Source organism: Acanthaster planci, linkage group LG13, assembly GCF_054643075.1.
Source record: "Acanthaster planci isolate LZ-2023a linkage group LG13, COTS_SCS, whole genome shotgun sequence".
Classification (NCBI taxonomy): Eukaryota; Metazoa; Echinodermata; class Asteroidea; order Valvatida; family Acanthasteridae; genus Acanthaster; species Acanthaster planci.
This window is the reverse complement of record NC_141789.1, coordinates 3,381,742-3,400,144: the sequence shown is the minus strand read 5'-3', so window position 1 is coordinate 3,400,144 and position 18,403 is coordinate 3,381,742. Positions and strand designations below refer to the sequence as shown.

Genomic DNA, 18,403 nt, shown 5'->3' with positions numbered 1-18,403 from the left:
AGGAAAATATCTGCGAAAGAAAGTGCGAGTTTTATTCAGAGTGCTTAAAATTTTTGCGTAATTCTTGCTTTGCCTGTACTATGAAGGGCCTTCTCAGCACAGAGAATGCTTCATATATGCGAGCATAAAAGGTCTAAAAGTTATCTACATCTTGCAATCTTGGTGTCATCTGAACGTGTACATGTTCCTCTATCTATTCATATCAGTTTCATATCCATATTTGCAGTAGTTAGGAAATATCTGCAAAAGAAAGCGAGAGTTCTTGTCCAACTGCCTCCTACTTTTGCGTAATTCTGGCATTGGCTGCGCTATACCGGGTCCTGTTCTCGTACAGAGAATGCTTCTTATATATGTCAGAATGCATGCGCATAAAGAGCCACACATGAACAAAAAGCGTGTGCGCCCCCTTTAAAAATGTATACAGGGGTACAAACTCAGAGGTCTTTTTTCTCAGATCCTTATTCCTAAGAAAACCCTATGCAAATGTCATAACTGTAGTTTTCTTGTCTAAGTTGGTGATACGAATGACACAATATAGAATCATAATATTTATTCCCGTCTTCATATTAAAACAAAATGTTCCGTTGTTCCCCTTGCTGTCTGTGAACAGCCATGCTACAGCGCTTCTGTTGCTTTACAGTTCGCAATGCAGGTGTGCATTTTGTTTGACCAAAATGAGCTCCTCCCTTGTTTGCGCTGTGCCAGCGCGCATGTCACGGCATGGGCTCGGAATTTCCCTAATCAGCGGACGAAGACATGCAGGTTTTACATTCCGATAAATGACGTGTGTTAAGTGTTTTTACATTATAACAAGAAATATGCATTTTCCTTTACTCAATCCCACGAAGTAAATTACAGCAGGCGTTTTGCACTGGTATTTCTAAATAATTAATACATGCTTATTAGATCTAAGAGGCAAATGTTTAAAGTTACAAAATTTTCGAACAAATTTTCCAGTCGAACAACACAAACAAACAGGAACTCCGTTCGGAGACAAATTTTGCATTTTTGGTTTATTTCGTTAGCTGCCTTACATTATGTTTCCGTACCGGTCAGTTTATCTACCTTTTTTCATATTTCTAGAAGCTGTGAACCATTAATGAATGATAAATGAGTTTTCTTGGGAGTCATGGAGTTTGTGTATCCGGCGTGAGTCTACTGCGGTGTAGGGTCCCAGCCGGGCGGAAGTATCCTGATAAAATCCAACGGGCTTTATTTTCAGCCCATGAAAGGCCCTGTTGAGTTTTCCTATTGAGGTGGAATTTTTCATCACCTTTAACAAATTCAGCATGGATCGATCATGCTGAAATCCAGAGCATTTTGCTCCAAGCTGTGGCAGTTACAATCGGAGAGAGACCGCTACTTAAGTAATTTTTTGTAAACTTTCTGTGACACAGCGAATTATGGAAATATGCTTCTTTCTATCACGATTCCTTAATGTAAGACGCTCCATCTGGTTCTGTTTCTAACCGTGGTCCTGGTTGCTGCATCCAAGTAACGGTATGATATTAAGAAAAACAGGGTATAAAAAGCTGTAAGCATACTATGACATTTTTTTGCAAGTGCGTTGAAAAACTGAAGTGCCATGATAATTAAATTATATGCAACAATAAATAAATTGGTAAAAAGTTTGAAGCAACAAAACAGGAATATCCAAAACGAAGAAACAGTAAACGAGCAAACTTGTACAAAACAAATACACCAAAACAAAATAGAGAACCGAATCAATAGGCAAGCGAAACAAAATTAAAAATGATATATATAGAGATAGAGTGCCTAGGTAACAATGATAAAGTACACAAATCAACCGAAAGACTGACAGACATGCAGACTGATCTACAAACAGACCAATTAAAACCACAGTACTGGCAAGCTGACAATTCGGTTAGTTGGTGGCTAGCAAGGCGGCTGGAAAATATACACTATACAGAAAGAAATAAGGGGGGAACACTACGGCATATTATTTTGGCAATGATTGGGATCATTCGGTGACAGGCCGAACTCTGATGAAAGCGTAGAACTTCCAACAATGTGTCAGTTACATCGCTTTACATACTGGTCGGCCCTGGCGAATGAACATGCTTTCGAGGGTTAAAAAATGACAAGTGAAATTAACCCTAACACTACAGTAGATGGCAAATCATATTGGAATTCGGAGACTGGGGACTGTTCCGGTTAATGGTCTATGTACTGAAAGGGACTTTTATAGATCAGGCCTGCAAAGTATGTTGAAGCTTAAAAAAAACCTAACCTTAAAACCCACAATGGAGTATAAAAAAAACTAGCCATCCAACCGACTAACCCAATGGCCAACCAATAAAATAACCAACAAATTATACTGGTCTCATGAAATAAAAGACTAAAACCCACCAACAACAGACTATTTAGGCTACCAAACTAACCAACAGTCAATCTAACCAGCAAGCCGTATAAACAGGCGAACAAAACTAAGATAAAAACTCGACAAAACTACCAACATAATAGTCGAACTAAGAAACAATTCAACCATAAGCAAGCTATATCTAAGCAACTATTTAAGAGGAGCGCAAAATAAAAAGTTTCATAAAGTCATGCAAATAAACGTTTCATCAAACGAACAATGTCAAGCCAAGCCAAGAAACCAAATGGGCAACAGAACAAGAACCTAAAAAGAACCAATTTCCATTTTGCCAGAGAACAACAGAAAAACTAAGCATTCATACTCCAAGAAGGAAACCAATCTATTTGGAAAAAAAGTCAGAGAAATAAAGGCATACCGCTTCCAGTAAACATTATGTACAAGGAAGAAAAGAAGGAGGTTTCTAAATAAAATGACTCCAACTGAAATACATGAATGTGTAAGATACGCTTCGAAAAGTGCAAAAACACGATGAAAAAACACATTTTTCCGACCTTCACCGTGAACGAGCCAGGATCAAACCAGATGAATGCGTCACCAAGAATTTCCTAACTTGTTGAAAATCTAGTATTTCCTGATTTGTACCATGAGACATTAAACGAACCGTCTAACCAATACCGACTGTAGGTAGGTATTCCAAGAAGCATCATGTGTATCTATAATGGATTTTTATTGCCTAATTCATTCTCAGAACTAAAAGTATTAAGCAGCTTTCTGACTTCATTTGTAGTTGAAGGGCCGTTGTGGTAATAAGTGCAATCGTTCTTGGTGTTCTACCAGTTATTCATGCCGGCGCACGCGGCCATCTTTTGGAAGAACTCCTTGTTCTGTTGCAGGATTTCCTCCTGCATGTCCTCTGGCACAAGGTCCAAGATCTAGAAGTTGAGGAGACAAAAGGAGGAAGGAAGAAAGTGAAACAAACAAAAAACAGGGGCAGGGCTCAAAGAAGGACAGACAAAAATAATGTGCGGGGACAAACTCCAAATTGGACTGACAAGAAAGGCGATAATCTTGATGAGATAGTCAATAACTAGGTCAAACTGGAACAGAAATAAAAATGCAACTGAAAGTATGCAATTTCAGTAATATTATAATACTTTAAATAAGTAATTGTAATCATCAACATCAGTATGTTAATTTTCATTAACTGGAGCAATCTGATTGTTTTTTGCACCATCCAGTATTTCTATAGGTGAACTAAAATTGGCAGTTTGTGTGCCTTTGACGTGTAAAAGACGTTGTACTTGCAGTGTATTACCCAAGCTAATCATAAGCGAAGGTTTGTTAATTCACCTCATCCTGTTCCATGCAGTCGTTTAGACCCAGGAAGAAAACGTATGGAGAAGGTGCCTTTACGGTCCCCAGGAGTTGACGGGCTTCTGCTCTGGCCTCAGCAAGGTTATTCTGATGGTTGAGAAAAAATGACCACCACATATACTCACTGCACAAAACAGTTGGCGTAAGCACATCTCTATGACGGTCAACATCTAAACTGACGATCACTCATACTGTGATATCATACCCTCCCCTATGCTCATTCAATTTGTGCAGTCTAATTTGTTGCTTCACAATACAGTAAACTGACCTGTACTCTTTCCTTGGCGAGTTCTATGGCCCTTTCTTGCACGGTCTTCCTAGGAGCCGTGAGATCAGGCTGATCCGACGGGAATTTCCCGCCAACAATCATGTTTGCCAGCTGGCCAGACAATCTGGGAAAAAATACAAGAATTCTTTATCGTGAAGAGTGTCGAGGAACTATAGTGACAGAATCGTTCCGAACATTATGACCTGTTGCAGACTATTAAAGATCTATCGAATTGGCACATCAGTTTAATATTTCAAAATTATTAGCTTACCCAGTGTCCACATCGGTGCTTGTGAAAACAGGTGCACTATGAAAAATAAGAAGACAGCTATTTTAGTGATTTTTCGGGAAACTACTTTCGAAATTCAAATTGCGTTTTTCACTATGTAGATGATGAGACATTTATAAAAGTGTTGAAGTTAATTTGTTCCAGTTTCAAAAACGTAAATTATGCAGTTTTTCAAAGTATTGGCGATAATAGCTCTATAATTAGCACAATCGTGTCATTAAAACTACTTGATCAAATATTGATGTCCAAGCACAGTTCTTTAATTTATAAAGAAAGCGCAGGTTTGTTTCATAAAGGACGTTGTAAGAGTTTTGGAGGATAATATCACTTAATGATTCCTGACCTGGTTTCCTCCTGCTTGCCAGAGACGCTGCGTTGGATATACCACGCCGCAGCGAGGCCAATAGTAGCACTAGCTAGTGCTGCAAGGAAGCAGCCAATCTTACTGCAAAACAAAATGGATATTTAGTCCTACTGCATTAATTTTGTGTCTGAGAGCCACCGTTGGCAGAACTTGATTCACGGAGGGAGATTCTCGTAATGTTTAATACGATTAGTTGTGTCCTTTCATCCATTGAGTCTAACGATCGTGATCTTTTCAAGGACAAGCTACCGAGGAAATCACAGAAGCACAATTTGTAATCGTTACTTTTTAGAATGAGGAAACTTACGTCATGTCCTTCTTGTTTCTTGAGTGCAAAGGAACTTTTAACTATCCTAAAATGTCGTAGATCTCAAAGCGGAAAAGCTTGAAACGTCCGTACACTGTGCTGGTGAAGATAGTTCTGGATCTCAAAACAAATTTTCCGTGTATAGTTTCCATGGACGCCAAACGTACAATGACATCTCATAGTGACCGATGACGCAAACAAACGAATGTTTTCGCAAAATTGTTAAAACTTTTACGAACGTAACAATGATGGTCAAGACGCGCGCACTTTCGAAGTTCTCAGGGTAAAAAAGAGGGCGCTTTTTATAAACGTGCTAAGTTTAACCCTAATACAGCAGGGGGCCGGAATCCACCTCCCCCTCCATTTTTCCTGCCTCACCACTGTTTTTTTTTTGGGGGGGGAGCTGAGGCGATTTTTTAAAATAACTCTCTGCTGTCATCTTGACACTAATCTTTCTAAATCACGCATGCTGTTCTTGCGCAGCTCGTATTTTGCCGACAGAGACAGGTCAGCCGAACAAAGTGTACTTTTTACTGTGGTGCTCAATGCACGCAGGCTGGCACGCGCCTACATTGGAGCTCTTCAAATGACCGTAACAACAAAACCATCTGATTGAGTTCAAACTTCACATCTGTAATGACAAGGACATGTCTTTACATGCATGCCAAGTTTCGAAAGAAATCTAGTGTGGCACAGCTGAGTTCTTGGGACGGAATCCGCCCCCGGCACAAACTACCGTGCTCTTTAAAGGATATAGGGGTCAACATTGGGAAAAATTGAGTAGTTTGTCAACCACGTTCTCTGATTTGGAAATTAAAATGTGGATTCTGACATTAATTAAATATGCATGCAAATTCAGCCATTGAGCATTTTGACCAGCAAATCAAGATATCAAGGTCCGAGGAAATTTCCTCGTGCGTGGAAAGTTGAAGAAAGGGTCCGTTAGCTACGGCATTTTCTTTGGGGTGTGCCGGAGTACGATTCAGTTTGCCGACTTGTAACTTGTTCGCCAACCTAGTGTGGTGAACTGTGGTACGCTACATTTCATGCTTCGGGGAAATGCCGATGGCAAACGTACATCATTTACAACGTATATACTGATTTTGGATTCATTTGCCTACCGAAGCTCTATTAGCCGACTGGAATTATTTATGGGGGACGCGCGGGTGCCAAACCTCCACACCCCCACCTACGTCGCTACGCCTCGGGGTTGTTAATCAAACACTTGTAGGTGTATGTGACAAGATATTCCACTATCGTTGAGCAACTTTCGTTGCAGACATTTATCACTCTCCTACTCAGAAAAGTTGATGTAAATACTAGCATTTCTGCGTCTAATCCCGTCTTGTTCGAAAAACGCAGTGCCTTAAAACATCGCAACACTAGGCCTTCAGACTATGGAATTGCATGTATTAATTAACGTTGCCTTGTATCATGATCAAAGCGGTCGTCTGTTTATTTGCAGACAAAATAACTTGATCAGAATGTTTCTGATGTTATACAAAGCCAAATAGAAAATATTTCCAAGGTGATTTTTCATCGTCCGATCATCTTGAACAACACACTTACTGGCCTGACTTTTACCGTGGTGGCGCTATCACGATTCCGTTGCTCGCGCACACAGTGTGTTTATATAAGGCATAGAAATCATAACTTATGTAGGCGCGGTAAGCGCGACTGGGGATGTACTGTACCTAGGCCAGACCCTCCTTCGCCGAAATTGAACAAGGGGAAAATATTTTAGAATAAGGTCACCGCCATTTGGCACTCTAAACACACCTCCTGCACAGTTTTAGGGCTTTTTCTCGTGAGAAAAAAATTGTGGCTCGGCAAGTTAGCTGCGTATTTTCTTGTAACTAGTATCAGTCATCCTGTTTCCATCCAAGTCATCCTTCAAAATCATTTCACCAAACAGATTTTACCGGAACTTGTATCAACTACCTCCATGTTTAAACCAACCAGATTTCTGATTCTTACCAACCTCTTTCTATCCCCACCCCTAGATTTTTCCCTCTATCCGGGGTTAGCCAGCGGCCAGACACACACACGTAATATACGCACCGCATCGATCAGAAACGCCCTCTGTTCTTTTAGCTGGTCTCTGATCTTCTTCCCAGCAGTTTGGTAACGGGACCACCGGGCGCAGTACCAGCTATTTTCATTGGAAATGGTACTAACTCACGATGGCAGGTCTAACAAAAACTTGCGGTAAGAAACATGGCAGAAACCAGTGAATTTTGGCGGGATATCGCATGTAATTGGTGATGGCAATCGAGAGGTACTTTTTTTGCCCCGTACCCTATCTCTGTGCTATTGGATTGGCTTTTCTCGTGATATGGTGATTTGAAGTTCAGGTATGCGGATGGCCGATGACATGTGGTACACTTGGTTGTTTGCCCATTGGCAAACTGTAAGTTGGCAGCTGTGTACATGTAATTTACATGCATGTCAACAGCAATGTGTGAATGCGGAAGTGCGACCCGTCTGTCAAACAGTCATGACAGTACATGTATGTAACTGATGAAGCAAGCTTTCGGGGCCAATATTTTCCAGCCATGGACTCCCAAGTCGGGGCATTAGCTGGCAACATTTGCAATAACCCATCGCGTTTACTGCAGCCAGTTCAGGGCCCAGGGAGCAGCAGTGATTTTGGGGAAGTCCGTCCTAACTCGTCGTCTGAAGTCAGTGACCAATCGCCAAGCATGGGTGTTGCTGCAGAGCCGTTGCCATATACGACAGTCACTGGGTCCCGAGGACAACAGAATGCTGGTCAGAAAGTAAACAACAGTCATGACAGTGTCCAAGCTAAGACGGACTCGAGAACCTTCTTGACCGGTGGGCATCGCTACCAAGATGAACTAAACCAGGTGCCTAGGGTGTCAAACAGCCAAGACATTGTAACAAGGATGGAAGACGTGTCCCTTGACTCTTCTACAACAGCGATAAATCTTGTGACTAGTGCATCTACAGACACAACGACAAACAAATCTCATGATGAGGGTACATTGTCAAACAATCCTGTACAGAGAACGGACACTTTATGCAATAGAACTTCATGTAGTGGCATAGACAGTTCAGCCATTAAAGAAGACAGCAGCCACACAGCTGTCGGTAGTTCTCGTGATGGAGGAAGGAGCGATCTTGCCACAGCAACTCCACAAGATGCAATAAGATTAGAAGCGGACTTAACGAGACAGCATGGTGAACGGACACCAGGGGATGGAGAGGAAAATCCCTCACACTCGGGCACTGGCCAACTGCCTAACTGTGGCACGACCAGTATCGTGTCGGTCCAGTCCGAAGAATCATCTTTGGATCAGCCAGCGGTGCTAGATATCACCAGCAGCAACGAGCTCATTCTGAGTGACATTGAGCTCTCTGGGGAGAATCCCACTTCCCCAGCGACTATTGACGTTATCGACCTAGGTTCCCAGGTGCCCGGCAGCTCCAAGCTGAGGAGGCCCAAATCCCTCGAAGGCTGCCTAGATCTGGACACCAAAGCCCCACAGTGGGTCACCACCCCTAACAAGTCCCAGTCCCTCAGAACCACTCCCTCGACGAGCACCCCCCGGTTCCTGGAAGAGCTGGGCGCGACGGGAAACGCTGTCATTGAGCTGCAGGAGCCGTTCTTTGAGCCCTCGCAGGATGGCCACTCAGATTCCCAACATCCCTGCCTCTCCGGCATCTTGCAGCACGAACTGCAGTCCAGGGCATCCTTCACGAGCGTCTCCAGTCTGAGCACAGAATACTCGTCCTCCCTGGCGACGGACGATCTCAACGAGAATAGGGACAATCTTGAACCGGGCTTCGTGGAGGTCAACTTGCATAGCCAGCTGAGCGGAGGAGACCACTGGGCCTACGCCAGCCAGGGAGCTAAGCCCAAAAAACGAGGCCTGGCTGGGTTTTTGGCAAGGTGAGTCAGACACTCTTCCAAAAATTTTGGAAAAGAATTCCAAATATATCAGTCGATCACACTTTTTGAGTGCCATACCACCAAGTTCACCCTGCTTTTCAAACCGACATGTACTTGTAACATGGGTGACCGTATAGTCTACAGGTCCCTAATTTTGCCACCTATTGTCAAGTCCGATTGGTTTTCATACACTGTAGTAATAAGGGACCTGGGGACAATACGGTCACACACATTACTCCCCCAGGAACATACATGTACCGGTATCTGAACTACGCTTCCTCCTGAAATCCTTCTAAAATCAACACCTGTCCCTGTTTTTCTCAACTTGTTGGTATATGTGAAACTCATAAATTCTGATGGCCCAATTTATGAAATTCTTCCTAAAATTTGATACTCCCAATAGATGTGGTACATGTACGTAGTACCATAACGTGTACACTAAGTGCTTCCTGTCTGAATAAGCCGTGTAAGTACTTTTGAGCAAAAGGTTTTAGAAGACTGCACTTGTATTTCATACTTTTGATGCGCATAAAATGATGCTGTATGCACTGCTGAAGACCGCGCGCTATGTTGACTGCGGTTTTTGGCAGTGTGCATGAGCACTTATTCATGGTACATGTGTACCTCATGCGCTCAAATTAATTTGAGCGCATGAGGTACACATGCATGCTCAGACTTTTTCGGGTAAGATTCTACAAGACTGGTTTTCTGGCAGGTCGACTCTTGTGAATACAGTGCCCTGTACTGTGGTACATGTACGTGCTCGCCAGCGCACGTTGTCTGCATGGTACACGGGCCAAAACAGTAAAACCCGTCTTGGGTCAAAACTGGGATGTAAGTGGCCACTTATAAAAATCAAAGCTAAAACAGCTGGCAAAAAGCTGAAATGTAAATACAAGTAGTTCCTTAGATATTGATGTGCCGACCAGGTGTACAAAAAACTTAATTTGGGTCAACATCTAAACAAAAAATAGCTGAAATCAGCTAAAAGACTGAATTCTTACACCCCTGCTGTACTACGTATTCCAGATCGATATAAGAGCAGTGCTGTGAATCTGATTTCTAAATTTTATTTGTCAAAAAATTTTTGCTTTTAATGTTTTGAGACTCGAGTCGAGTCTCCATGAGAGGTTCAAGTCGAGAAAGGTCACAGAGACTCCAGTTTAGTCTAATCATTTACCCGTTGGGACTCAAGTTAAATTGCAAAAAAATTGCGACTCGAGTCAGGCTTGAGTCGAGTCATTGACTTGAGTCATTACGGCTCTGCTCTTAGCATGGTTGCATCTGAAACAATATTGTGTACACACGTACATGTACATGTGACTGTAAGCTTTCAAATAATGCCCTACCTGGCGCAGTTCTTAGACTACGTAACTTCAGGGAACTCTTTGAAGACAGAGTGATTGCCCTCAATGATACAGTGGAATGGCTATCAGCAGGTCACCTGATCTTACAACCTGCAGTTGTTTCCTATGGGAACATCTGAAGGACATTGTTTAAGTCCTTCACACGATGTATTGCCGAGTGATTGGCCCCTCGTTGTGAACGAAGTCGTCGCTTCGCACAGCAGTTCTGTAGTGGTGAGACAAGAGGTCCAAGAAATGTACAAGCATCCATGGAAAGCTTACTAAACTACATGTACACTGTACATGTACATGTACGCTGCCAGATACCAATGTATAACATTCAGATCACTTTTTAACCTTGCACTTATACATGTAAATACATGTACATGTAGTAGCAAGCCGTGTGAGTGTTTCCTGTCAGGAAACATTCCCTGTGTATTGTTTATTTGAATATCAAGGGGGAATACCCTTATTCTAGCACAGTACATGCATGTACATGTACAGTACATGTACATTGTACATGTACTAGTTCAAACGGCATGGACCAAAATGCAACTCCGGATGTCATTTCCAAAACTTTTAAAAGAGTGACTTTGATCATGTAAAATACAAATCAGCACCTTCAGATTTATAAAAATGATTATTTGGGGATAATTAGGCATACATGTACACGTAATGTGTACATTTGGTACACATTTGGTTGGCTACCAGTGCAAATACATGTACGTGTACTGGTAAAATGGAGTTGAATTCATTTAAAGTTTTACGTCAAAGTGTTTGCACCAGAGGACTCGATTTCCAAACTTCTCTCAACAAGAAGGATAATTCAACTGATGTTTTTTAAAGCACTTAAGAAATAACTTTTAAAAAAATAAGCCATGAAAAAAGAGCACAAAATTGACGGAAAATGATAAGAAAAGTTTGGCTTATCCTCAAGTTTTACTGCATCAAAAATGTATAATGAGTACAAAATGTTCGTTGCGAATGTCATATTTGACAGAGTTTTGATGACTTTCGAGAATTTTGACAAAAGATGCATTCCGTGGAGGGGCTCATGAATATCGAATGAAAAAGAGGGCACACTATGTGGGTTTATGTCAAAGGTCAAACAGACCACGATGCAGTGAAACATTTCTCTAACGGCACCGCGAGATAATGACGGAAGCAGCAAAATTGCCATGATTGGTATTTTGGACTGTGGTTTTTGGAAACGTAGTTGAAGAAAATGTGATCTATCCAGGCGTAAAATGATGATGGTTTGGGGTGCTTTTTTGCACTCTTTTTTAAAGCTTGTGTTGTATATATCGATTGTGATTTTACTCGCTTTTTTTGGCAGTTGATTTTTTGACACTAATGACAGAATCGAATGACATTCGCGACTGCCGACTTCAGGACCCGATTAATTGTGAGAGGTATTTTTTTAATTTCATGATTATGGTTTTAATACATGTATGTGTAAATATTATCACCTTTCACCCAACGCTTTAAATAGCGCCTAAATCAGTCGCAAATGCGACCAAAGTTTTGCTAATGCGATCATATTTTCACCATCTAGCCGCCATTTGCGACTTAAGATAGCTTAAAAAATACATACAAATGTATTCGAACAATTTTGAGTATCCTTAAAAATAAAAAAAAGCAATGACTATGATTATGTAAAGTTCGTTCCAGAAAAGTAGAAATGGCAGGGCAAGTCTCGTCGAGTCGCACTGAGTGCGCTGTACAGTGTACAGTGTACATGCCATACTTTACATGTACGTGTGTCGCGATCACGAGCACGGTTTGGTTTGTTCTCGATCTAAACATACGTTATTGATGCACTGTATACGGACACCGGGGCCATTTTACAAACCACGGCATTGCATGGGTTCCATTTTTTGCTGCTTTTTTGCTGTAACCTAAAGGAAACCTGAAACGGAGCTCAGGCCGGAAATAAAGGGTGTCGCTGTGATTTAAAGTGTCAGAAATAGCCCAATTCATGCAGCAGGGTGTCCTTTGACACGCTGAAACTATAGACGTCATAACATCCGTGGCTGAACTCTTGGCGAAAACCCTGATTTCGTGGATTGACCTCATTAGCGCTTGTAAGTTGTATACATGCAAGTTGTGTGGTGGATGTGTGCCGCGCCAGGTCATGATTCTTCGGCATGGATGGACGATGTAAACACAGGGTATTTATGCTACATGTGTGTATGTACAGTACGTTCATGAATATTCAGCACACGTGATTACTAAATTTTCATAAAAGTGCTGGCGCTTATTTTTTTCCCCCATTACGAGCCAGCGGCTACCAAATACTGTTTTTCTGTTTAAAGGGTTGCTTTCGCCACATATCAATCTGTAAAAAACCGTGGGGAATATCACTCCTCGGTAAATTTTATTGGCTAAGATTTCAACATGTTGTTCATGTCCGTCAAAAATGCTGACGTTCAAGACCTTAATTAATTAACCACAGTTAAGTTGATACCGGTAGATGGACACAGTCATTGTTCCAGATATCAGCCATGACTTCCCTCATTACATCAGACATTGGGAATTAATTCACTGTTCTCTTCAGGAAACATGAACCCCCAAAGTTGAACGTTATCTAATGGTCCATATTTTGAGGAACCTGTCATACACATACTTCCCAAAGTCCTGTGCTTTGCTGCCATAACAGTACACCTGTACCAAAATGGATTGGTACAGGTGCATGTAAGGAACATTTTACAGTAGTCATCAGCTTTCTGGTCTGGGCAAATCAATAGAATCCACTCTGCAGTCATGTAGTTCATGTAATCCACATGCGCACGTGTACCGATACATTTAATTTGTACAGTGCACATGTACCGGTACATGTACCGGTATGCAATTGCTTCCAAATTCGGCATTACATGTAAAATCTGCACTCCACTTCTTTCTTCGCTCACGATGTGTGTTGTTCAATGTTCCCTGGTGATTCCACTGGATTTTTTCCCCAAGTTCAGGATTCATGGCCCCATAATTCTGGATTTCTAGAAGTTTCAGACGTCCTTCAGGCCTGGCCACTTTTCTGTCATATGTATATGTGTGGGCAAACCAGCACCGTACCCTTCCCCCATATGCACAGATGTTTGTCATTTCTGTGCTACCCGGTACATACATGTACAGTCACAGTATCAACCATTAGGCCCACAGTTGTGTACTGGCCAAGTGCTGTGGCTCATATACATGTAGTATTCATGTTCTGCAATGTCTTTCTGCCAGTCATTTATGACCGCCATTTTCCTGGTTGGGTCCAGCACGCCTTGGGCCTTGTTCTGCACTGCACCCATAACATTATGCATGACCCGAGTTGAACTATTGCACTCCATACTGTAGAAGAAATATGTACATGTACTTGCACCCCTAAATAGCCATTATGATAATGGCCAACTTGGTGTGAGCATGGTGAGGAAGTGACGTCAGACATGTACATGTAAACCAACCAGACATTGCATGCACCTGTACTCTTACCATACATGGACATTACCAAGTACCAGCCTGATCCAATTAGTTCAGGGGCACAGGCAGGATTTTCTTGTGTTTACAGTTTATTACATGTACCAGTACTTGTGTGCAAATTCTGAAGACATTTGAATATCCCATGGTACATGTACATGTAGTATTTGGCATGCATTCCATACATTAATATTACGCATATCCAGCCGTGGTGTAAAGATGGTTGATAGCCTGATGTACATGTATACGGTACAAGTTTTTTACATGTATATGTACACTTACTGTGAAAGTATGTAACAGAATGTGTTTCAGGTTTTTTTTTTCATAATGATACATGATGTACATGTACCCCCGATAGGCCTGAATGATAATGTTATCTACAATTATGGAAGAATTTTGAAACACAGTACACCATGGTTACTGTAGTTTTTATAGTGTTTGTCACCTGTGGTGGCCAACCTTTTCTTTTATTTGTATCCCCTTATAGACCATGGTCTTTTTTAGAATTTTTGTTGTAAGTTTTCCCTACATGCATTTCATGAAATCATGCTCTTTGTGTAGTCAAATGAATGTCTGATGTGTAGAGTTGCATGCATCTTCTTGTACGGTAGCTGCCTATTCTTAGCCAATCAGCCCCAACTGGATGAGTGACGTTATGGCTTTCATTGGTTGAAAGCGACATGTAGCTGTCGGCCAGCACTTCTGCCGGAAAAGCATAGTGGGCTCCGTGCTAAATACATGGAATTTTATGTGGAAAGTTAATTCTGAGAGGAGCGTACTGATCTGTTTGTCACTTCTTGGATCCCCAGGTGAACATACTGATTTTGTCTCTGACAGAAGTGAAGATTGCAATGCCTAGTTTCACATGTAAATGAAGGAGTAGCAAACAATGCATGTACGTGTAGCCATTGGCATGCACAAGGGTTTATCCACTACAAACTCAGGGCAAGGTTTCCCTTGTATTCTCTGTTTTCTCTGAATGATGCAATCTACATTCAGACTTTGCATCTTGGCATGAACAGAAACAAAAGCTCTTATTAGCTTGTTATAGTCGAGCTCTGAAAACAAATGACACTGGGTTCAATTTGGATGCATCGATATTTATTTGAACAGATAAAATCAGAGAAAGCATGTTTTCCTTAGAGGTACTCTTTAACACATATGGACAAACTCATTTTACATGTAGATTTGGGGAACAGTTAACAAACTACTGTAGAGTGTGGGTTCAGGATTTACTGTACCGGTAACTACCGTGTATGTGCAGGGGTTTAGGTAATTTTCTTCAAGCCATGTTTACAATACCCACTTCCTTGCTTAGAGTAGAGTGCAGTACTCTTTTGCCCCAGTATTGTGTTGTATTCTTCTTCGTGAGAGGGAGAGTACTATACTCCCTAAGAGGTGGAGGAACTTACATAGCACCTGTATTTTTTATGCGAGTTTGTCCTTTTGCCTTAGTAAATGTAATAATACTTATTATTTCTCTGGAAAAACACAGTAAACACAGCGCTTAGTGATTTATACTCATGACACCATAGACACAATAGACAAAGTCACATGAGTCTGTATCTGCCTGTGTAAATGTACGGCAGCACATGTGAGGCTACCAAATGCAGATGCCGTGTTGACCGGCTGCCATGTTTACACATCCAGTGGTGGCCATTCGGAAAATCACAGTGCACTTCATCGCTCAGCACTCAAATGCTCTCACACGCTCTCACACTCACAGTCTAAAAGTCAATCTGTCTATCATAAGGTGTCGCAGACCCAAATTTTCACAAAATAGGATACCTAGTTTCTTGTACATGTAGATGTACCAGAAAGTCTGTAAATCAACACTTGAAAAAATGCCCATTTTAGCAGATCAAAACTTTCAGAAAACTTCACATGTTTTCACAGAACTTTCAGTGAGGAGTTTGGGCAAATCAGATCAGATCAGATCGATGAAAATACTTTTACATGTAGTGTGGTCGCCATGGGCTAGAAATAAATTTTACTGCATCGTGTCTTTTGGGAGTCTGGTGACCACTTTTTTGTACACATAAACAATCCAAGCTCACAACGCGTGCACAGTACGAGTAACCCATGTTGGTCTGTAGCACGTTTTGCTTCAGGTCTTTCCCATCGAGTCAGGAGTTTTTTGAATAACTTATATCATGGTCATGCACAGAGCAGCGGGAAAAGCTGCATGCAGACGAACATGAACAAATCGGTTTCAGTAGCATCTGCAACGAATGTTAGTCTGTTGGGCAGGATGCAATTGATGAAACATACAGTACTTGTACTGTACTTACAGTACTCTTTCTATAGTAGAAATCACTGCGTGTTTTATGTTTTGCATCAGGCTTTATGCTGCGTATTTTGACTAAAGTTGGGAGGCATATTTATGCCAATACGTAACTTATTTAACCCCCCCCCCACGGTACATGTACGTGTGGTTATTATCTACCGGTACGCACATATGGATTATGAATTCCCGGTATACATGCCTTCCAAGATAAGGTTTGATCACAAAACTGATAATGTTGCATTAATGGATGGTGAATGCAGACACGTTTTGTACTTGTACAGTGTGCACACTGTATGGTACATGTACAGTACATAATACAGGAGTGGCACTGTACTGGTGTGTCTTGTACTGTGTATGCTGTATCTGAGTTCCTGTATGTGCACCTTGGGCTCAACCAATCAGCATGCAGGGACATAATCCTCAGTGCACATGGCAGCCAGTGAAATTGCAGGAGCTTGAAGGCTGTTGCCTTTAACTTTCCGGAGTATATGATAATCCCTCATTTGACTACTTCAATCCCTATCTTCACTGCCCAGCTGCCACATTTTTCCAAGAAGTTTCTGTCTAGAATTGATTCCTGCCGAATCCCAAAACATTCCTGCACAATGTACACATGTATGTACATATATGTAGCGTACCGGTACGCTACACAGTGCACAGTGTAAACTACGTGCATGTGTGCTATACTGCACGTACCGGTATCTGGTACCAGTATCTGGTTGAGACTAAGAGATTTTACCAAAACTCTACCCCAAAACATTAGAAGCTATACTAAATCTAACACTAAATAGTTGCACCGGGGACATTGTGATTCGTAATAGCCCCATGCAAACAGATTTTTCCGAAACTGGCAGTGAGATTCTTTTTTCAGAACCTGTTTCATGTACATGTACATGTACATGTATTTTTAAGAGCTCTGTTTGTCTTTGTTTAATTAGTGAAATGCTCATAAATACATGTACATGCATACATGCATGCATGCACATGTTCTTGTACATGTATGGTATGTACATGTGCACTGTACATGTATGTACCGTGTATGCATATTTGCAGACAGGATTTCTGTCTTTAAAATGCTCTTTGTACACTTTTACTGCATTTATATTTTATTCAGGGCACATGATTGCACTATCCACGTACGTGTGTGGTACATTTGGCTATGCATGACTGTACAAGTACAGTAAAAATGGTACATGTACATGTATGTACATGTACTTGTACAGTACATTGTACAGTATGTGCACATGTATTCACGGGTACCGGTGGGTTCACTTTGCCATAAGTTTGTGACAGCAGTAATTCAAGTACTTTGACGTGTTTTTTTCATTTCAAATGTTGTTATAAAGTCTGATTATTTTTTGCACAGATGTGCTTGTCTAAAGATACCAGTATGCACCAGTACATGTACCGGTATATTACACATCTGCTAAGCTGAGTAAGCTCCACCCCCTTAGTGAGAGGTTGGTTAATAAATCAGTGACCTGAGCTGTGGTTGTGTCCTAAGGGTGTTATAAAACCTGATACTTGAACCTTTTCTATACATGTACATGTAGGTGAGCTCACAAATACATGTACATGTACAGTGCACATGTACTGTACAGTACAATAGATGCTGACATCATATGCGGAAACATACATGTATGTTCAGTGTTGATATAATACAGGTATATGTAGTGGTACATGTATACATGTACATGTGCAGTGTGCATGCATGCATGTTGAAGTCCAGTGCTTGTGCGAAGGCATTTGAAATGGTAAAATTACTGGTCCTACGGTGTACCATTTCCTGCTACTGTCCAGAGCATATTTGAAAAGTAATCAACCAGATTGTCATAAAAAATATCACTTGATTTACCCATGACAGTCTACAGGTCTAGTAATGGGACTGACCTCCCTGTTGGAAGTGATGAAAGAAGACCATTTCCAAAGCAGTGTCAAGTGGAAAGTGCGTATTTGGAATTAAATGAATCCAAGGAGATGCATTTTGCACGTTTTCAGCCTATGGCTGTATTTAGCATGCTCCACATTACCTGCATTCTAATTGACAGTCAGTCAGAAGCATTTCAAAACTTGACGCAGCACCTTGTGAATCCAGTTACCCAGCTCAGAATACATGTATTTACCGGTATCATTTTTGTCTTTCTGTTCAAAGGGCTAGGAGCCTAAAACCAAATTATGCTTTTGGCATGTAACACGTGTGTACATGTACGTTGCGCACGGTACTTGCCTATTACCCAAAGTGCACATGAGCAATTTTGTGGCTTCAAAACAAAATCAGCCTTAGGGGAAAATAATGGAAAGATTTAACAGTTAATGGAAGTACACCACCAGAATTAATGGAGATCAAACCACTTGTATGATTTACAGTGGAGCTTGATGTTTGTCATCTTCTAGTGAAGAAACTCAACATAGTGGTATACCGTATGTACATGTTTGTTGTACTGTACATGTATAT

The 18,403-nt window shown here is 41.3% G+C and overlaps 2 protein-coding genes across 2 annotated transcripts in view; one reads left to right on the top strand and one right to left on the bottom strand.

Moving 5' to 3' along the window:
* Positions 1-998: 998 nt before the first annotated feature.
* Positions 999-5,076, bottom strand: LOC110977106 (uncharacterized). The gene is made up of 6 exons (XM_022230934.2): positions 4,944-5,076; positions 4,616-4,717; positions 4,255-4,290; positions 3,984-4,107; positions 3,692-3,802; positions 999-3,273 (listed from the first exon to the last, which is right to left on the bottom strand). The coding sequence occupies exons 1-6, from the start codon at positions 4,946-4,948 to the stop codon at positions 3,172-3,174; spliced, it is 480 nt and encodes a 159-aa protein (XP_022086626.1). The 5' UTR covers positions 4,949-5,076; the 3' UTR covers positions 999-3,171.
* A 2,015-nt stretch (positions 5,077-7,091) lies between these two features.
* Positions 7,092-18,403, top strand: part of LOC110977098 (TBC1 domain family member 14-like) — a 29,423-nt gene continuing 18,111 nt past the window's right edge. Inside the window, exon 1 of the mRNA XM_022230916.2 lies at positions 7,092-8,856. Coding sequence (XP_022086608.1) covers positions 7,451-8,856 — 1,406 coding nt within the window. The 5' untranslated portion in view covers positions 7,092-7,450. The remainder of the gene's footprint in view (positions 8,857-18,403) is intronic.